The sequence below is a fragment of the Oenanthe melanoleuca genome, chromosome 14, assembly GCF_029582105.1.
Source record: "Oenanthe melanoleuca isolate GR-GAL-2019-014 chromosome 14, OMel1.0, whole genome shotgun sequence".
Classification (NCBI taxonomy): Eukaryota; Metazoa; Chordata; class Aves; order Passeriformes; family Muscicapidae; genus Oenanthe; species Oenanthe melanoleuca.
Window position 1 is genome coordinate 1,182,076 of NC_079348.1, and position 21,053 is coordinate 1,203,128.

Here is a 21,053-nt window from a genome sequence, read left to right on the forward strand (position 1 = left end):
CCTGTCCCTGCAGGTGCTGCAGTCCTGTCCCCAGACAGCTCTGCAGGGTGACACTGGCACTGCTCAGCACATGTGCATGTGCCCAGTGCTCATCCAAGGGGTGGATGCTCTCAGCCCCCACTGCTGCCCTGCTTCTCCTCCAGGGAAATCATTCATAACAAACAGAAACCTGGATTAGGCAGTCTCAAACATGAGTGGGCATCCAGTCCAAAGTGCTTTCAAGCACAGATTGATTTCCCAGCTTTTCTTCTCTTATATTGGTCTCAAATAATTCATTTCCATAACTTTGCAGTTCTGCAGTTGTTCCTCTTATTCATGGTTCAGCAATAACAAAACATTGTTCCTCAGAGACTTGAAAATGGAGCAAACTTGTTCATTCTACAACAAAGTCCAATACAATGATATTTCTTCCTAATTGGCTATATCCCTATAGAAAAATTAATGAAATAATAGCATAGGAGAAAATGGGTTATTTTACCTTTATGTACATTCTCCTGTTTTTAAAAACTGAATTTATTTAGAGAGAAGATTGTGTTTAGTTCCTGTTCATGCTGCAGTTCTTTCACAGTGGTTTGTTCAGAGTTAATGAACATTATGGACTTTCCTGCCCTAGATCTCTGTCACCTGTGCTGCCTTAGGACAGCAGAAGGTGTAAATGATGTTTAAAAGCAATCTGTTGACCTTTGCCTCTAACTGAACATATAACCAATCAATCATTTATCAAATGTATCTGTATTATTACGAGTAGAACAGAAATACAAACAAGTGACCTTTTGATCCTTTTTTGCTTGAGAAAGTAACTTTTTATTTACAAAGCTCCTGCTGATAGCACGCTACAAGCTAAGGTTTGGTGGCTGCTCTGTGTTCCCCCAGGTTTATCAGGAAGCAGGGGCTGGACAGGCTGTTCCTGGAGTGTGACACGCACATGTGGCGCCTGGGGGACCGCAAGATCCCCGAGGGCATCACGGTGGACGGGGGCTCAGACTGGTTCCTGCTCAACAGGAAGTTTGTGGAATATGTCACCTTTTCCAATGATGATCTGGTCACAAAGATGAAGAGGTTTTACTCCTACACGCTGCTGCCTGCTGAGGTATGTGGGTGCAAAGAGTCCCTGTTCAAACCTGTAATGTCTGTGCTGGTCCCAGAGGTCTGACTGGAATCACCTGTGTTCAAACCTGTAATGTCTGTGCTGGTCCCAGAGATCTGACTGGAATCACCTGTGTTCAAACCTGTAATGTCTGTGCTGGTCCCAGAGATCTGACTGGAATCACCTGTGTTCAAACCTGTAATGTCTGTGCTGGTCCCAAAGGTCTGACTGGAATCCCCTCTCTGTGTTCAAACCTGTAATGTCTGTGCTGGTCCCAGAGATCTGACTGGAGTCACCTGTGTTCAAACCTGTAATGTCTGTGCTGGTCCCAGAGATCTGACTGGAATCACCTGTGTTCAAACCTGTAATGTCTGTGCTGGTCCCAAAGATCTGGCTGGAGTCACCTCTCTGTGTTCAAACCTGTAATGTCTGTGCTGGTCCCAGAGATCTGACTGGAATCACCTGTGTTCAAACCTGTAATGTCTGTGCTGGTCCCAAAGGTCTGACTGGAATCACCTGTGTTCAAACCTGTAATTCTGTGCTGGTCCCAGAGATCTGACTGGGATCACCTGTGTTCAAACCTGTAATGTCTCTGCTGGTCCCAGAGATCTGACTGGAGTCAGGGGGGCTTTCACCTGATGTCAGTGAGCTTTGGAGCATCCCACAGTGGGAAATGAAAATTTGACTTCTGTGCTGAGTAAGCCCTTTAGGTTAGAACATCTTTTGCAGTTGTTTATTGCTTTGTTTGTTTGTGGGACTTTTTTGCAAAGAGTGGCTTGCTTTATATTTCTAAGCCTATTAATCTGTTACTGAACAACCAAAAATCCAGCTGCCCTTTGCTTGCAAATTGTTCCTGCACAAAGCTTTTGAAGGATATTAGAGATGGCGAATTGTCTTCATAAGTAGCTTTCCTTGCTATTATCCAGTGCTGTTCTTTAAAAATATAAACCCTGCAAACAAAGGTTTATTGTTCTGTTCAAAACTCAGCTAGGAGGCACAGTCACAAATCATTTAGATCACTCAGGAGTCGCTGTGGCTGCAAGTGGTGCAGAAGGGGAATGCACAGCAGTGTGGGGTGTTGCCTGTGCCAGGAATGTGTGCTGCCTGCAGGAGAGCAGAGCCTGCAGGAGAGCAGAGCCTGCAGGAGAAGGAGAGCAGAGCCTGCAGGGATTCTGGCAGAGCCTGCAGGAGAAGGAGAGCAGAGCCTGCAGGAGAGCAGAGCCTGCAGGAGAAGGAGAGCAGAGCCTGCAGGAGAGCAGAGCCTGCAGGAGAAGGAGAGCAGAGCCTGCAGGAGAAGGAGAGCAGAGCCTGCAGGGAGAGCAGAGCCTGCAGGAGAAGGAGGGCAGAGCCTGCAGGGAGCCTGGCAGGGCCTGCAGGAGAAGGAGGGCAGAGCCTGCAGGAGAAGGAGAGCAGAGCCTGCAGGGATTCTGGCAGAGCCTGCAGGGAGCCTGGCAGAGCCTGCAGGAGAAGGAGAGCAGAGCCTGCAGGGATTCTGGCAGAGCCTGCAGGGATTCTGGCAGAGCCTGCAGGGATTCTGGCAGCCTGTGCTGCCCCTGCCCCAGCAGGTTCACTGCTGCCCTGCCTGCCAGGCTCTGCTCCCCACCTGCAGCACCCAGCCAGCCCAGGGAACAGCTGATGGCTGCTTTAAACCAGAACTGCCTTGCCTCCTGCACCTTTGGAGGGATGGATGACACCAACCTTGAAAATCTAGGCTGTGGTGGAGCACAGCAATTGTTATCTTTTGGTAGAGCTTTATTATTCCACACACATGTTGCATAATCTTATTTTGATCCCGTTTCTGTTGAAAATCACCTTGTCTCTCTACTCTGGTAACCTTTTCATCCATTATCTAGAGAAATTCCTGTGTTGCTGTCAAAGGACACAGGGCAATGGGTAATTGGGTAGGGTTTTTTTCCCCTCTCGCTTGAATGGCAATGGATGCCTTTATAGGTTTAACCAAACAGTTCAAGCATAAAATCCATATTCACTGGGCTGTCATTTAACATTAAAAAGGGTAGGGGGATTATTTGGGGGCCAGCCATGCTAATGTTATGCTGGTTATTTATAGATCTTACTATTGCTGATTTTAAAGAGAAGTCACTGCTCCAGAAATGGTCTCTTGCAGGGCTAAAACTGATGACATTCCTTAGCTTTTTTCTACAAGGTTTCCTTTGTAAGATACATAGCTGGTTTTGTAAAATGGCCCTGCCTTCACTGGCTCTTAACCTGCTGTATCAGTCCTCATTACACATGGGTTATGTAATTGCTGATATTATGATGGTATAATTAGGATTGCCCAATAGGAATTCCATGCTGCCATGAGTCAGCAAATACAGAATTACAATTTCAGATGTAAATGCAGGAGGCAGAATGTCCTTTTGGTGCCTAGGGTGAATGGTGTGTTTCAGAACAAAGCCATTCAACTAGCAGTGTCTTTCAGAGGAACTGGAGATAGACACCCACAGAAGAGCTGTCTGAGAGTCTGTTTTTATCAGAGTAACCACTGATGGTGTGGTTTTGACAATTGTTTTGGGATACAAAATATGCCATTAGCACATTGTTCAGAAAAATAATCCTAAATCTGTTAGACCAGGGAGTAACTTACAGAAGGGAAATAAAGGGCATTTCTTAGAATTGCTCATACAGCTGAAAAAAAATGAAATTATTGCAAGCACTGGTGTCTTTCCTGAGGTCCTTTAGGCTGCCAGTGCCCAAAACTGGTTTTTGTATTATTCTGTGCCAGATTTTTGGAGCAGGACCTCAGCTGTGTGTTCTTACAGTTTGGTTGTGTCTGTAGAGTGTTGAGATTTTTCCATGCTCTATGGAATACAGGCTCATAGAGTGTGTTTCATGTGTGGCAGAACAATAGAGCTTGTTAATTCTGTCATTTCAAATGAAAATGGGTCACCTGCATTAGGTTTGGGCCCATGAGCTGAAGTGAAGGAGTGTCCTGGTGTGAAGGACAGGTGTCTGCCAATAAAGGCAGGAGCTTCTCTTTGAAATCGAGAATGTAAACCCTCTCCCTCAAAATTATAATAATTTTGAAATTAAGGGGCTCTCAGGCAAAGATATGGGAATTAGGAATAACAGTTCTTTACTAGGAAAATTAAAATAGCAATGCAGTATTACACAGAACAATCCCAGCCCTGCCAGAGTCAGAATCCAAGCTGACACCCGTCAGTCAGTCAGGGTGTTGGCACAGTCCCATTCAATGGTGGCTGCATCCTCCTGCAGGGGCAGATGTGGTTCAGCTGGAGCAGTGCTCCTGGAGAAGGTGCAGTTTCCTCTGAAGCTCCAGGGATGATGTGGAAAGGTCTGGCTTTCCTCTGGAATCCAGTGGGAAGAAGGTTCCTTGGTGTCCCAAATCTCAGTTTTTATCTGGGTAGGAAAGGCTTGGCTGCTCCCCTGGCTGGAGCATCTCCCATGGGATGATGGAATTTTATCAGTCATGCCCTGGGACTCAGTGGCCATGAACAGGAGATATCTCCTGGAGGGAGGATGGGCTGTGGGAAGATAAAGATGATTGCCCAGCTGGTTTAAAGATGGCCCATGAGCAGATAATGTGTGCCAGGAGATCAGGGGCACTGCCCCAGCTGGGGTAACAGATGGGACAGAATTCACATTTCTGGCCACATCAACCAGCACAAGGAGAAAAAGGAAGTTTGAGGAGCTGAATGTGGGGATGTGCTCTGTGTTTGTTGCAGTCCTTCTTCCACACGGTGCTGGAGAACAGCCCCTTCTGCGACTCCATGGTGGACAACAACCTGCGCATCACCAACTGGAACAGGAAGCTGGGCTGCAAGTGCCAGTACAAGCACATTGTGGACTGGTGTGGCTGCTCCCCCAACGACTTCAAACCAGCAGATTTCCACCGCTTCCAGGTAACTGCACACACCTGCAGAGGGGCTCTTCCCCGTGCTGGGCTTGGGGAGCTGGCTGAGTGTGGGAGGGAGGCTTTGACCCCATCAGGCAGGTGGAGAAAGAGATGTGAGGAAGCTCTGATCTTAATTTCAGGAGAATGAAAGATAAGGTCTTCTATATTTTGGCCCTGGAGACATACCACTGCATGGTAAGGTCACAAAGCAACTCTTGGGACTCCTTGGCATTGGTGATCTGGGAAGCTTAACACATCTCTGACTGTACCACTATTGCTTGGTAACTCTTGTGAGTTTATTGCAAAAGGTTTTTTCCAATGTTCCAGCTCAGGTCCTTTCATCATTTCCCAAAACTCCTGGCTTTCAGTGTTAAGCAATCTTTATCATCTTTTAAAAAGCTTAGAAGTTGATTAGTGTGCGTGCTAGAGACTTACACAGCACAAGACAAAATCCATTTTCATTATTATATTCATCAGCATGATCATATTAAAGTTTATCTCGTGGTTTTGGGAGCCTTAGTCATGAGGTTTTGATCACCCAGGTTTGGCAGGACTGTCTAAGAAGGTTTAATCAGTTCCTCTGTGAAAGTTTCCCCCAGGCAGACGTGAGAGCAGTCCTGTGCTGCAGGGTGCACTCAGTCTCCAGGCTGTGTCTGACCTGTGTATCTTCTGTTGAGAATGAACAGCCTCTTGTTTCAAGGTCACCAGATTTGCAATTCCACCCCTCCAGCTCCTCAGGGCTCCCTGCATAAAGCATGTTTGTGTGGGATGGGGAATGTGTTACCCTGCAGCACAGGAATGATGCCTGCTCTGAAACAGAGATCTTTTCTTTGCTGTAATGTGCTGCCTGCCTGGCATGCTTGAAGTCAGTGACACAGGCACTCACAAAAAGAGCAAATGAGATGTTATCTAGAAGAGGCTCTGCTGCCCTAAGCACCAATCCAGGGAATTCTCCAGCACACAATAAATGGCAAGTCTTAAAAAACTCCTGCCAGACTGCAGAGCCTTGCCTGCTCCAGGCTGTGAACCCACAATGATATTTCAGAAAACAATCAGGTAAACTGAGCTGGAAAGGAAAGTTCAAAATTAGAGTAGATGTAAAGGCAGCTTCTGACACATTCTGTGAGAGAGCCCCTCACATGAGCACACAGCACCAGAAGGCTGGGGCTTGCTGTTCCCACAGAGGCACGAAGCAAGCCCAGATCTCAAAGCCTGCAGCATGCACCATCTCAGAGCAAAACTGAGCATCCTCAGAAGAATTTTCCAGCCATCTGGGGCACTCTTGAACTCCTTGGCAGCTCAGGACCTATGCTCAAATAAGAGCAAGGCGAAACAAAGACTTTTTGAAAGCTAATGGCAGTTGAGTAGCATATAAAGCAGTTCTATGCCCAAGATCGTGTCAATCACAGAATAAAAATGTGGGCAGGACCAGTCAGAGGTGGAGAAACCTGAGCCACGAATGGCACCTCTCCCAGAGACCTCTTACCACCTCCTAGCACCAAATCCATGCACAAAAAATGCTGTTCTGCCTCTTCTGAGCCCACAGTGCACTGCTGCCTGCATGACAGGTGTCAGTGCTGGCTGTCTCCAGGCTGCCATGGGGCTTTGGGGAGCATCCCAGCGCTGCTGCCCTGGGAGAGCTGCCTGAGCAGGGCAGGGGGGGCTGGCTCTGGCTCTGCAGGGATCTCACTGAGTGAATGCAGTTTCACTGAGTTACGCAGCTCTTAGCTGAATCTTAACATTCCTGACAATGCACGGTCCCAGAGGTGACCTGTGAAGAGAAGCAGTTCACGTCCTCATCTCCAGCCCATTGCTCAGGACGAAGGGTCAGGTGTGCAAACGGAGCTGAGTGTGTGTTGCTGCCCTGCCCCACAGCAGACCGCCAGGCCCACCTTCTTCGCGCGCAAGTTCGAGGCGGTGGTGAACCAGGAGATCATCGGGCAGCTGGACTATCACCTGTACGGGACCTACCCGCCGGGCACGCCGGGGCTGCGCTCCTACTGGGAGAACCTCTGGGAGGAGCCCGACGGGCTGGGCGCGCTCAGCGACGCCGCGCTCACCATCTTCCACTCCTTCTCGCGCCTGGGGCTGCGCCGCGCCCAGGGCACCCTGCAGGATGCAGGGGACAGCTGCAGGTCAGTGCTCTGGGGACATGGGCACTGCTGGGGACATGGGCACTGCTGGGGACATGGGCACTGCTGGGCACTGGGGACATGGGCACTGCTCTGGGGACATGGGCACTGCTCTGGGGACATGGGCACTGCTGGGCACTGGGGTGGCGCTCACCATGTTCCACTCCTTCTCGCGCCTGGGGCTGCGCCGCGCCCAGGGTGCTGTGCATGGCGAGGGGGACAGCTGCAGGTCAGTGCTGCTCTGGGGACATGGGCACTGCTCTGGGGACATGGGCACTGCTGGGCACTGCTCTGGGGACATGGGCACTGCTCTGGGGACATGGGCACTGGGGACATGGGCACTACTCTGGGCACTGGGGTGGCGCTCACCGCCTTCCACTCCTCCTGCCTGGGTCTGCGCCGCGCCCAGGGCACCCTGCATGGTGAGGGGGACAGGTGCAGGTCAGTGCTCTGGGGACATGGGCACTGCTGGGCACTGGGGACATGGGCACTGCTCTGGGGACATGGGCACTGCCAGGCACTGGGGACAGCACTGCAGGTCAGTGCTCCTCTGCTCGCTGCTCCTATTGTCTTCTAGCTATTTAGTGACTAAGCTTTGGTATCTCAAAGATGGCTTTCATTTCAATCTTTCTTATGGCTTCCATATTCTAAAATCTTTTTCTAGGCAATCATATTTATAAGGTTTTCCTGATTCATCCTTCCCAACAGCTGGGCATTGAGGAGGCTCCTGCTGGTCTCTGCTGGCCAGAGCCTATGGCCACGAGCAGGGCCAGGCAGCTGCAAGTGCACAGCACTTATTTCCAGGAGTATTTATGTCCATAACAAAGCTTTGGCTAGTCTGGGTTGACATTATGTGACCTGTTTGCTGCACTTTTAAGGAGCTCCTCTCCAGCCTGATGAAGACTGACAGGATCCAGTTGGGCAGTGCTGCCCCCACTGCTGCGTTCCCCTTGATTAATTTCAGCAAGTGCATTATAGCCCCAGCTCCTAAACCCTCCCTGTGATTGCAGCAGAGGTCGTGCTCACCTCTATTATGCTTCCCAAAAGCAGAGGACAGGATTCAGAACGAATGTGAGCACAGGCAGGTTAATGGTCCTTGCTTGTTTGTTCCCCTGGGAGCACACATGGAGTACAGACAGCTTGCTTGGCTTGGTTTGCCTCCTTGGTGCAGCTCTCTGTGCCAAGTGTGCTGCAACTGGTAAAATCTACTGGCATCAAATTCATGAAATATATGTAGGTGTTTATCTATCTATATATAGATAGATAGATTTATCTCAAATAAAAGTCCTTTTTCTTTAAAAGGAGATTCCCCTTATATTTTAGATTCCTTTTCACCTATAAGCCTGGCTAAGAAGAATTAAGTCTAAAAGGGATTGGAAGGAAGAATTCCTGAGGTTAGACTTGCACTTGTTTGCTGCCTGCAAAAACATCTGCAGCTGTTTAGATTCAAAGCAGAGAGGGTTCATCTTTTAAAGTCTTACTTTACCATCTCTTAATTCCTTCTTCAGGATGTATTTCTGGAGCCTGCCCTTTTTTATCCAGATAGAAAACACATAGAGCCTAAGTCAGCAAACACTGAAGATGCTCCATGCGCTTTGATGGATGGACATTGCCCCTCTTGTCTTCTCCAGAGGGAACCAAATGTGCCTTGACCTTCCTGAATTAGTCATGGAAGTGCTGAGCAATGTCCCATTTAGAAAGATGTGGCAATAAGTGCTCCAGATTCCTATTAGAGTTTTGTCAGTGAAGGTTACCAGTGCAGAGCAATAAAAGATCAATAACAATTAGATAGAAATAATCACTAATAGCATGCCTTCCTTACATGAAATAAAGGCAGACCTAAGGAAGTCCTGGGTCATTTGTCCTGCAGAGTGAAGCCAGAGAGAGGATGGGGACTATGTATAACCAGTACTGAAATAATTTGACAATTACTTTTGTTCTCACCCCTTTTGCCAGAGTTCTGATGCTGATTTATATCAATTATCACTTTTGTTTCTGAGGAACTTTCCATTGCACAGGAACTCAAGGTGCTTTTCAAGCTTGCTGAGATTATAGATAGGAGCAGCTGTCTCCAGGATAAAGCACAGCTCCTTCCCAGCAGGCTGGAGTGCAGGGAATTGCAAACAGTGATACAGAGCTGAGCTTTGTTTTCATACCGACCTGAGCCCCCCTCAGGACACTGTGAGTCAGCAGTTAGAGCAGAGACAGATAGATGAGCCTCAGGTTCGTATTCACATCTCTTTTGGCAGTGTGCTGTCCTGGTGTTTGCACTTTCCCTCTCCCCCTTCACTTTGCATGTCTGGTGCAGCAGAGGGAGGATGGGTTTGGGCTGGGCAGTGTTCCCTTGCTGATCCTGCAGGCAGCCCCAGCTCCTGCTGCCCTCCACAGCAGCCCAGATGTGTGTGAGAGCAGCTGCCCTGCCCCTGCCCTGAGGGAGCTGTGCCCCACAGACTGCTGCTGTTCCACAGGGATGGAGTGCCAGCATCTTCCCTGGGAGCAGCACTCATGTGTGACTGAGATTTAACTCACTTCTCCAGCTCTGGGCATTTTTACTCTCTGCTGCCAAGAGGCAGTTTACTCAGGATATTGTAAATATTTGCTGCTGCACACATATAAAACAGGAGGCCTTAGTGCTGAGAACAGAAGTCAGATTGTCACATGGGCTGTGTAGCTTTGCAGTGGTTTTGCTGGTCCCTCAGTGCAGCCTCTGTTGGTGCCCTGTCCTCTTATGCTGATTTCTCCAGCTCTAGAGAGTCCTGGGTGTTGCTGACCCCTGCAATGGAAAGTCCTCCTTGGTGCTCATCCTTAGTGCTCATCCTTTAACTGTGATAACAAGCCTGAGGGTCAGGCTTAGCTGACTTACTGGGAAGGTGTGATGCTGGTTGGTTTCTTTTATTTTGCAGTTAATATCAGTAAAGTAGCAAAATATTTGATTTCTGAGCTATGAATAACACGTGTTTAATTATTTATGCATCCATATGTAGCCAAACATTGTTACAGATGTTTCTGAGGCCATGGCACACCATCAACCACACATTTTAATTATTTGAGGCTGTGACTACAATGTCTTTAAATCTCACTGCAGCTGAAGGCTCCTAGATCTCTCAATGGCTGGTTTAGCCCAGTTGTTTGACCCTTTTTCAAGGTTGCTTTTTTCATTATGAGTAAAACAATCACAGCAAAAGCAATCTCAAGACTTTAAAGACTGTGAAGTTTTTTTTGTAAAATAAGGAGACCTAAAATGGGGACTGGATCCAGGTGTCCTTCACTGCAGTGCCACCCTGCAGAACCCTGTCCCTGGGAAGGGATTTGGGAATAGAAGGAGCTCCTGAAGAGCTTCAAGCTGTGCATGTGGAATTAATGAGCAACACATTTTTACATATAACAGTCTTAGTAACATATTTTTACATTTTGGGGCAATCAGAACAGCCTAAGAATATTTGATAATGAGTCATGAACACATTGGAAATCTCCTAATGTACAGTGGTGACTTCCTGGTTGAAATGGATGCTTTTAAGCCATTATCTCCAAGTAAATGGAGATTCCCTGTCTCTCTTGTGTACCTGATGAGCTGTGCTGTTTTACAGATACCACCCCATGGGCCATCCAGTTTCCATCCACCTTTACTTCCTTGCTGACCGTTTCCAAGGCTTCCTGGTCAGGCACCATGCAACCAACCTGGCTGCCAGCAAACTGGAGACTTTGGAGACGTGGGTGATGCCCAAGAAAGTCTTCAAGATTGCCAGTCCACCCAGCGATTTTGGGAGGCTGCAGTTCTCAGAGGTGAGTGTTGGCAGCCACCCAAGCCCACCTCTGGCATCCTGAGAGTGAACACTAAATCAGCAGCCTTTGGAAACTGTATTTCCATGGAAATTGGAGGTGAGAGTGGTGTTCTAGCATAGTGTACATCATCATAGGAGGAGATACTGCTGGCAGTTCAGATTTGTGGTCAGCACTCATATTAATCTGAGTGTCCTCACCCCCTTCTGTTTTATAAAATAGAAGGCTTTTGTTGTTGTCAAAGGGCTCAGTAATTTTAAAATAACTTAAAAGTTTTGCCACCCTGTTTGTTGTGAGTGCTGTGAAAGGCTCCTGGGGAAAATGCCATTTTTCTGCAATTCCAGATGTAAAGGGTGACATGTTTAAATGTGTCTCTCAAGAGTACACTGAAAAAAACTCATAAAATTAATGGTAGTCAGGTACTGCTATCACATGTGAGCAGAATATTGATGTTGTAACACAAAAGAGAAAATTATCACAGCAGGGGCTGATTTCCCACAAATCCTGTTATTTTTTCTAGAAATTTGTCCCAGTGTCTGTCACAGAGTATAAAAAGTCGACCTAAAATATATCAGGAAAGTTGACTACTAATAGGACCTGACATCTGTGTTCTGTTCTGAAGATACAATTGTCTGAGCAGTTAATTTCATGATTTTTCTTGTTAAGCTGCAAATTTCAATTAAGGTGTAAAATTGATTGAAGAAATGTGTTCCAGTCATTATGGCTAAGTCCATAAATTACCATCTTCTTGGGCAATTAAGAAATGCCTGGGTGGGATTCAGTGTTTTGGTGTGCATGGCAAATCCATGACACTAATGTACCATTAAAGAGATGGATGGACAGTGTGGTTCATTTGTCAGTGATGGCAGGCCTGCCATTTCATGCAGTGACAAATGTTCACACCAGCTCCAATTCCTGTGATTTGTAGGAGCATTTCTGCTGCTTGTTTAGTACTTTGAAGAGTTTAATCACTGGCAAGCTTTTTGAGCATAAGGAAGCATTTTCTTCTATTGGAAACTCAACAAGAAGAGTTTTGGTGCTTGTTTTCATTGTATTTTCCTCACCTGGCCTCTTTAATTGTGCTCTTCTTTCATAGATGATTCATATTTTCAAAGACCACAAGGAATAGTAAAAAGTAAATAATTTAATTTTTAATTGGTATTTTTTTTACTTTCTGCCTTCTCTTGGCCTGCAGTGATCTCTGCCCCTGAGCCAAATAATTCTCTCAGTTACCATGCTATAAATCCAGCATTAACTTCTTCAGCTTCAGTGTGGCTGGAGAGCTCTGATCTGCTACTGCTGATTAAAATGCCACTGCTTTGTCAAGGTGGAAAAAAATCTTAGCAGATTAGCTAAAGTGGAAGCATCAGTGTTCACAGAAAGTAAAATTAAGATTTATGCTTATTGATACACAGAGCTGCTTGTTCTTTAACAGCTTTCACCCCATGATCTGGCAGGGATTTAAAGCTGAATGGGGCTGTTTTCCTGGGAGCTTTCTCCTCTGTCAGCTCAATACAGAAATGCTGCAGTGCTCCCCAGGTATTTGTGACCCTGGCATTGCACAGAGAGGATGGGATCTCTGCAGCTCCTGCCCTCTGCTCCCCAGACTGAGCAGATGTCCCCCACAGCTGGGGGAGTTCATGACAACATTTTGATGGCACATGGCTGCTGCAGGCTGGGGCAAATCAAATCAACTCACAGGAAATCCAGGAGAGATGATTTCCAAGCGTGGAACTCCCACACCTCCTCAACTTGTGCACAATGCACACACTGTGTCCTCCAGCCTGGGCTCAGGGGATTGGATTGCTTTGCTGCACACTCTGAAGTCTCAGCTCACCACCTAGCAGCTCAACACTAAGTTTCTGGTCTTGTTAGGACTTGTGATTCATCACAGAGAATAAAATAAACTAGGTGGCAGGCAATTAGTGTGCATTGTGTGAGCCTAATGGTCTGTTTGTGGTGAGCAATGAGACACGAACCCATAATCAGCAGATAATTTATCTTGGGAAAATTTTATCTTGGGTTCAAACAGAGATAGAAACAGAGGTTTTGGGCCAGTGAGAGATTTCCAGCTTTCCAAGCATGCCCTGTGCACAGTGCTTGAAACCCAAAATAAAGGTGATTAAAATAATGATGTGGAAAATGTCAGTTTCTGTGCCACATCCCTTCATAATTTATCAGATATTTATTACTGCTTGATTCTGTCCCATATTTTGTGTGTTCTATTTGAAAGTGAAAGCCTACTCACAGTGTTTTAAAGAGCTGTGAAACTTATCATGGGGCTGTAATATCTCCTGTCCTGTAAAATCAGACATCTCAGTACTGGGAACTCAGCTGTGTAAAGTTCAAGGGTTATAAACCTCTAACCAGTGCTTTAAGTAAAATTCCCTATAAAATGCTGTGCTTCTAAAAACAGCTGCTACTGCAGGCTCTGCATCATGGGAAAGTATGTCCCCAGCTGGAAGGCAGACATAAAGGGCAGATCCCATGGACAGAGTGTGCTTGGTGTGAGCCCTGGGGCACTCAGGGCTCTGGGGGTCTGTCCTTCCCTCCCCTCTCCCCCTGCCCTTTGCCTGTAACTTTCTCTTTGCTTTAGGGAACCCAGTGCCATGCACAAAGCTTAACAGCCAGACAACAGTTGTGTTGTGATTCTTCCCCAAAAGCAGCCTCAGCTCTTCCACAGAGCATCTGACAAACCTTTATTATGCATGTGAACACCTCCCAGCATCTCCTGTGCAGCCTGGAGTGGAGCAGTGTCACCTGGGGGGTGGAGCAAGGGGACTGTAACTTTCTGCTTTATTTTCTCAGGGATGAGAAACTAAAGAGAGGGGAAATAGTTGGATGTTTAATTTTTGAGGGTGAAGTAAGCTTTCTGCAATGAGTTCTTCAGTAAGTAATGTTGAATGTGGTAGGAGGAGCTTCCTCACAGACTGTCCCTTGCCCAGGAGGGTGTAGGTTTGTTTCACATGTTGTGACTTCATTATTTCCAGCTCCCTTGAGCTGTGGTGGGTGTGATATGGCTGCCCCTCAGTGAAGGCTGGCAGAGTAGGTAATAAGGTCTGGTCAGGAGCTTTTCTTTCCTGGCTTGTTTCCATGCATGTGGAGTCAGTGCTGTCAGGAGAGCACACACTGACAGCTCCTCGAGGCGCTCGGTGCCTGGCTCTGATATCTGGGCTCTGCTGCCTGCTTTGATTAGCTGAAAAGCCTCTGAAACACCAGAAATGCTGCCTTGATTGCAGAGCAGTGGAAGCCTCATTTTGTCTCATACTCTGCAGTGTCATAGCCCAGTAGGAAGAATTTGTGTGATGACAGATGGGTTTAGGATGGTAGGGTTTTATTTTACTGACCTTGTAGCTTTTTGCTTGCACTCCTCCTGTAATTTGTCTGCCAACCACAGGGATTTATTTAGAAGAGACTGGAGACTGGACAGTTTCCAGTACAGGTAATAGGTGTCAGGTAATCACTATGTTTTGGGGATTTGGGGGGATTTAGGCATTATATTGGAATCATTTATTCTCATGAAGTGAAACGAAATCTAGAAGAAAAATCTCCGAAGCAAATGAGCTACAGTTATTTCTTATGCTTTCAGGAAAGCAAGTTCTGACCATGCCCTTGTGAGATGGAGCTTAGGGACAAGGACAGTTCTGTGTGGGAAAAATCTGCAATATCACATTTATTTTGAAAGTGGGGATCCTGCCTGTGTGTGCATGGGTCCCCAGAGGTCACCCACAGAGGCTTTCTGTACAGGAAACAAATCACTCTTTGGTCATCTGCACTGTTTGGAGAGTAGGGCAAAAGTGAAAAAATCAAAAACAATGTCACTGTCAGGACAGTAAGAGCTTACAAGAAATAAATTCTCACATGAGGCAGGAAGGGAGTGCAAGGAGACAGCATTTCATGGGTGGGGTGTAGGAAAGGACTCAGTGTCAGCAGCTGAAGTGTCTTTGCAGCAGCTGGGCAGGTCTCCACTGCAGGGACCATCTCTCAAGTGTGTGATACATTTTCATGACTCAGGAGATCATGGGTCACTTCTTTCTTTCTGTGCATAGGTTGTGTCCAGCCACTGGGTTTGGTCCCTTGTTGACTGTTTTTGTGGAGGGAAGAGAGAGCTGCTGTCACCTGTTGTGTCCCTCTTAAAATAAAATAAATGCTATTTTTATTTTTATCAGTCAAAGAGGGAGCACAAAAGCAAGGCTTCTTGCTTGCCTCACAATTTGTGTGCTCATTATGATCTTGGGTCATGTTGCCTTTATTTGGATGTATAATTCATGTGATTAGAGAAATGTGATCTGTGTCTCTCTCGAGCCCTTGTTTGCCACGAGCCATCAGTGTCACAGAGATGATGGCAGCAGCACTGTGTTCTTTCCTTTCAGGTTGGCACCGAGTGGGACGCCAAGGAAAGGCTGTTCAGGAATTTTGGGGGGCTCCTTGGGCCGACAGATGAGCCAGTTGGGATGCAGAAATGGGGGAAAGGCCCCAATGTCACCGTGACTGTCATTTGGGTGGATCCCATCAATGTCATTGCAGCAACATATGATATTCTGATTGAATCCAGTGCTGAGTTTACTCACTACAAACCTCCCCTGAATCTGCCCCTACGACCTGGTGTCTGGACAATAAAAATTCTGCACCACTGGGTACAGGTGGCTGAAACCAAATTCCTCGTGACTCCTCTTGCCTTCTCAAATCAGCAGCCTATCAAACAAGGTAAGTTTTACTAATCTAAATATTTTGCCTGTATTTACTGTAAATGCTGCTGTTAAAAATGAAGTAGCACTGTATTGGAAAAGGATTAAAGAAAGGGATTTTATGGATGCTAAGTCAGAGGAAACTTTTGCACTGAGTGGAAGTGGCTGTATCCAGTCAGTAAAACACAGCCACTTGAACAAAAGACTGTCTGTATCTCTAAATTATGCAGAGTTCAGAATCCAGAGAACTTCAGACTCTCAATAATCTAACAGCTATCATAAAAGCCATCATTTAGAAATTGAAAGAAAAATTGACCTTTCTGTGCTTTCTTTTATTCCTGTTTCCTCTTAGAGACGTTTAAACTGTTTTCCTGACAAAGCTGTGTGTTTAACAATAGAAGCATTAATATACAAAATGCTGGATTAGACAAAATGACCCTAGGCCAGAACTCACCTGACATGTCAGGTCCAGGCATTCACTTCTGCCTGACACCTGCTCAGTACTTGTTACAGAAATATCTACAAATGCAGTCCTGGGAGCAGACCCACTCTGACAGATTGCTGAAAGGAATTGTTTTCTTCTTGCCACAGCAGCCCTGAGCCATCTGAGTACAGAGGCCATTCTGGGGCTGCCAGGCTCTGCAGGCTCCCCTGTTTGCATGGCACAGGCATCATCCAGATCCTTGGATCTGTAGCCAGTGCCCAGGACACTGTGCTGGGAGAAGAGAACATTTTACAGCCACACCTGGTTTTTTATTCACTAGGATCAAAACAAGCTTGTTGCTCTGAATATCTTTACCAGTCTTCTTAAAGTGCTCAAGTGCTTCCATCTGCCCAGTATTAATATTCATAACTTTAGACATCTTAAATTTGCTAGATACATGAATGCTCCTATTAAGTTTTCAGAAGTTCTTCTTCCTGACAAGGCAGCAAATAAACTGAGTCAGGCATTTACCTTCCAGCACAACGTGCTGCTTCTGTAATGCAAACACCAGCAGACAACTGCTGGGAGCTAATGCAGCTCTTATCTCACTCAACAGGAGTTTGATTCCACACATTTCCAACACAAGAGTGAACTCACTGATTTCTGCTGCTAACATTTGGTGGCATCGTTTCTTAAGCAGGAACCAAACCACCTCCAGCCCACTGCTGTTAGTAGCTAATAGGCAATGATAAATTGTGAACAGACACCATGTGTAGCAGCAATACATTTCCAAAGTTTGAGGCAGCCTGCTTCTGAATGCAGCTGCTATCAGCTTGTCTGCTGGAAATTAATGAATTCCATGTTCTTTGGTAATTTAACATTTAAGGCATAAATTGAATGGAAAAGGTGGCATGTAGCCAGCAACCTTGCTGCTTTTTCCTACAGTGTGAGAGCCCCATGGACAGGTGAGCATGTGTTAGACTTCAAAAACAAGCCCACACTTCATGGTGTAAAGGCCAAACTCCCTTTGGTCCAAACTCTGAATCTGGAATAATTCCACTGAAATTGTGTAATTACTCTATATTGCCCATTGATACACTGGGCTCATATTTTTTTTTAAAAATCCTGTTCATTCATATGGTAACTAGAATCTACTACAGGAGTGAAATATAAAGCTTGGGAACAATATTGTCTAGGAAGAAAGTCTCAGGAGTAATCTGCTACTGATGATGTGATGTGTAATCTGTAGATGGCTAAGGGTTGGAGGTAGAGAAGAAAGTTAATTACAGGGACAAGCAGTGACATTGCACTGTATTTAGAATTGTATTTACAATGCAAATTCCTGTTTGTTTTTTTAAGGCTTTCTGTCTTGGTGACACTGTTGTGCTCTGTGCAGGCAGTCATCACTTAGCTTTGATTTCCATCTTTTTGTCAGTTTGTCACCACTTTATTCTTTAATACATTTTTCTCTGCCAAATAAAGGCATTTTGAGAGAATGACAGAAGAATTAAACTTTTAAAAGAATGATTTCTTGTAAACAACAGAAAACCCACTAAAAATCGTCTAAAATGAAGGAATAGTATTATTTTCTTACCTTAACATTGAAAATAAAACTAGAATACATCAGACTTAGCCAGGAGTTGTCAGTAGAAGAGGGCAATATGTTTTATTAGGGATTTCTTTAATTTTTTCCTTTTTCCAACCATCCTTCCTCACCAGCAGCAGCTCCCACCCTGCCTTCCCCTGCCCTGATAAAAAAACAACTCCTAGCAGAAAGATTGTCCTGGACTGATGCATTTCACAGCACTTTGCATTTCCTCAGTGATGGTTCTGCCCCCTCTGTCTCATCCATTCCAGATTTAGAAAGTAGAGTCCACAAAGTTACAGACATGAAAATCTCTCCATGATCTTGTGTGCAATTTGCTTTTACATTTTCTAAAAAGCATTTGCCCAAAACTGGCAGCAGCCACTAACATCTTCTATCCTGAGAACATGGTCATGACAGCAATCTGTATTTCCTGAATCATTGCTTATCTACACATCACTGCAGCCCAGAGCACAACAAGGAAAAGTTGTTTTGGTTTCCAGCATCATGAAGGGAGCCACTGGCTCTTCTTTTGAATAATCAAAGTAAAACACGTTCATTCCTGTATCATGACTCTCAGAATTCATAATTGCATTCAAAATAAAAAATAATCATGGGACAGCTGCCAGCAAAGATGTTCTGTTTAGCAGTTTATAAAAACAGCATATGCCACTCATTTATTCATTTTTCTATTTCCATTTATTTATTAATTTTGGCCTAAATTCTGTGCATGCAAGTAAAGCCTTAAAGGGAAGTCAAGGGTGGGTGTTTTCTTTGGTGCTGTGTCCAGATGTGAGTAATGGATAGAATGTAAATTGTTTTTAAAACACAGATTCATTGACCTTTCCAAAACCTGAATCTGTGAGAGATCACATCTTACATGGAATTACTGAGGATACTGTTTGGGGTATTTCCACTGTAAATATGGCTCCCTAAGCTACTTCAGTGGAGAGTCTATAATCTAATGTTACTTATTCCTTTCTGCTCCTTTTCCCCCTCCAGTCATCCAAATCTGTATCTCTTTTCTCTGCTTTGAGTTGTGTCAGTGGTCTGCTCTGCCTGCAGCAGATACTCTGCCTCAGGAGTGCCTGCAAGTATTTGCCTGGTTGGAGAAAGTACAAAAGAAAAGAAAATTAGGTTTATTTGTGATAAATCATTTGGAGAAAATGGGTTCACTTTCTCCACCAGAGTCTCCTTCCCTCTACCTCCTGCACAGACAGATTCCAGTTCATTCTTCTGAACAACAGTTTAGGGTTGAGAGTGTCAAAGCCAAGTACTCCATGGTTGTTGTAAAGACCCAGGAGGGCTGCCAAGGACCAGCAGGATGCTCTAGGAATGATTGTGCCAAACAAAGAGGGAATGGGATATGGAGAAGACAAAACAGGGAGCAGAGAGTGTAAGATCACTGGCAGGTCACACAGGAATGGGAGACTTTTGCTGGAAGCTTCAGGCAACTGGAATTTGAGTACTGGAGACTCAAGGCCAGATGCCCAGCTCCCCTGTGAAGGGCTGCAGAGGCAGAGGAATAACAGGTGTCATTCAGAGCACTTGGCAGCTCACAGACTACAGTCCAAGCTACCCAGCAGACTTCAAGTCCCAAGAAAGCAGCAAATTCAGTAGAGGTTGTCTCTGCATCCCCATCATCACACTTGCTCCCCTTCCATGCTCTTTAAAGGCCAAGTGTGATCAGCTCCCAGGGTCACAGTCAGGGGAAGAGAAAAAGCCAAAGCAATTTCATTTTTAAATTTGAGTTTATATTCACAGCAAAGTTTCCCCAGCGCTCTCCCAGCTGGAGTGCCAATAATGACTTGTCATCTGTTTAATGGATAGTACCTGTTCCATTAAAGCCAAATAGGTTCTTGTGAGCCAGTAGCAGGTTCACTTCTGGGGCAGAAAAAGCCCCAAAACCTCAAGATGATAATAAACCCTGGATTGTAAATAAATGAATGCCTTAAAAGCCCTTCCTCCTTCAAGCAAGGAGAGAAGTGAGAAAGTGCAACCTCCTTTTTTGCTTTTAGAGAGACCTTTCCCACTCTGCTCCCAGCTTGATGGCATGGCCTGGACATGGGGCTGCTGATTTTTGCTGCTCCCATGGAGCCTGAAATAGCAGTGCCTGGTCCCTGTGCCCCCAAAGTGCAGCCACCCCTCTGAAAAGCTGACAGCATTAGCAGACCTGGGTGATGCACTCAGGAACCTCATGGCCTTTTAACCTAATCCATATTTATAGATCATCTCAATTAGCAGATACTGGAAACCTTTGTTTTGCCCTTGGTTGTTTGCAGTGGCTCAATCAATTCTAATTGCATCTATAGGATTATAAAGTGGGTGGCAACTTGTGTCAGAACTGCTGTGATTTCTTTAAATTAAGCAGAGGTAACATGACATGTTCTTGATAAACACAGTAATAGCAGCAGGCAGGCACATGACTGCAGAAGAGCAGACATGCCCTGGAATCATCATTCTGAGAAAAACCCTGCAGACAGGGATTTGCTTTGAAATTTAGTTCAGATCCAGCTGACAAGGAGTCGATTAGCTCCACAATGAGCAAATGCAGCACTGTCTTGTTTGCTGCAAGAGAAAGCAAAACAAAATGTCAATAAAAAATTACCTCTTTGCCAGAGGGCTTTAACACAATTCAAATAAAGAAATAAAGCTGTATGTTCTGTGTTGCTTTAAAAAACCCACAGGTCTAGCACCTTAATGTGTACCAAGCTAACCACATTTTTCATTCCTTAGCCCACTCTCTGTCTAAACTAATCTGCTTTTTCTGCAAAATGATGAACAAACCCACACAAAAAGGCTGAAATCCCAGCCTGTGTGGCTGCTTATAGGCTGTGTGTTTAATCCAAAGAAGTTAGACCAAGAAGAGTCAATTGAGGAATGTGTCCTCACATATGAGTGAAGAGCAAATAAAAATAGGCATCAAAAATAACCAAGTTCTTAAATGTTATATTTTCAAGTCAGAGGAATATATTATGCATTGATACACATCCTCCTGAAGTCAAAGGGCCAGCAAAAAAAATCTGGCTTAATGTCTGCAATTCAGCTAATTTTGAGTTGTTTGTTCTAACCATAGAGATTTAAATGTCTAAACATTTAGAGGCAAGCCTTACATTCTTCACTATTTTTTATGAGCTCTTCCTCGTGACACTTGACTGAAGTGTCAGTGTTTGATGAGCACACCCAGTAGGTCCAGCCTTCTTTTTTACAGCTGATCAGGGCTTGGGAGCCTCAGTGTCTCTCTTCTGCAGCTCAGTAAATTATGGAGTTATGATTCTCTGCCATTTTTCCTTTCATGCAAAGAGGAGCAGCCCATCTGCCATTGCTCAGATGAGCAGCCTCCTGCCTGCTTTCTGCTGTGAGCTGTTAACAAAGACTTGGAGGCTGCAGGAGAGGCTTCTGAGTGCAGTCCCCAGCATTTCTGTAGAGTACCTGTGGCTCTGCACTCAGGCTGCTGTTACCCAGCTTTTCCTTTCAAGGATG

General features: G+C 45.5%; 1 protein-coding gene across 4 annotated transcripts in view; it reads left to right on the plus strand.

The window, feature by feature from the left end:
* Positions 1-21,053, plus strand: part of XYLT1 (xylosyltransferase 1) — a 159,800-nt gene that overhangs the window by 128,341 nt on the left and 10,406 nt on the right. For 2 of the 4 annotated variants that reach the window (XM_056503406.1, XM_056503404.1), the window contains 5 exons: positions 874-1,090; positions 4,792-4,968; positions 6,837-7,096; positions 10,681-10,876; positions 15,247-15,580. In XM_056503406.1, coding sequence (XP_056359381.1) covers positions 874-1,090; positions 4,792-4,968; positions 6,837-7,096; positions 10,681-10,876; positions 15,247-15,580 — 1,184 coding nt within the window. The remainder of the gene's footprint in view (positions 1-873; positions 1,091-4,791; positions 4,969-6,836; positions 7,097-10,680; positions 10,877-15,246; positions 15,581-21,053) is intronic. The other 2 variants (XM_056503405.1, XM_056503407.1) reach the window with 1 other exon arrangement.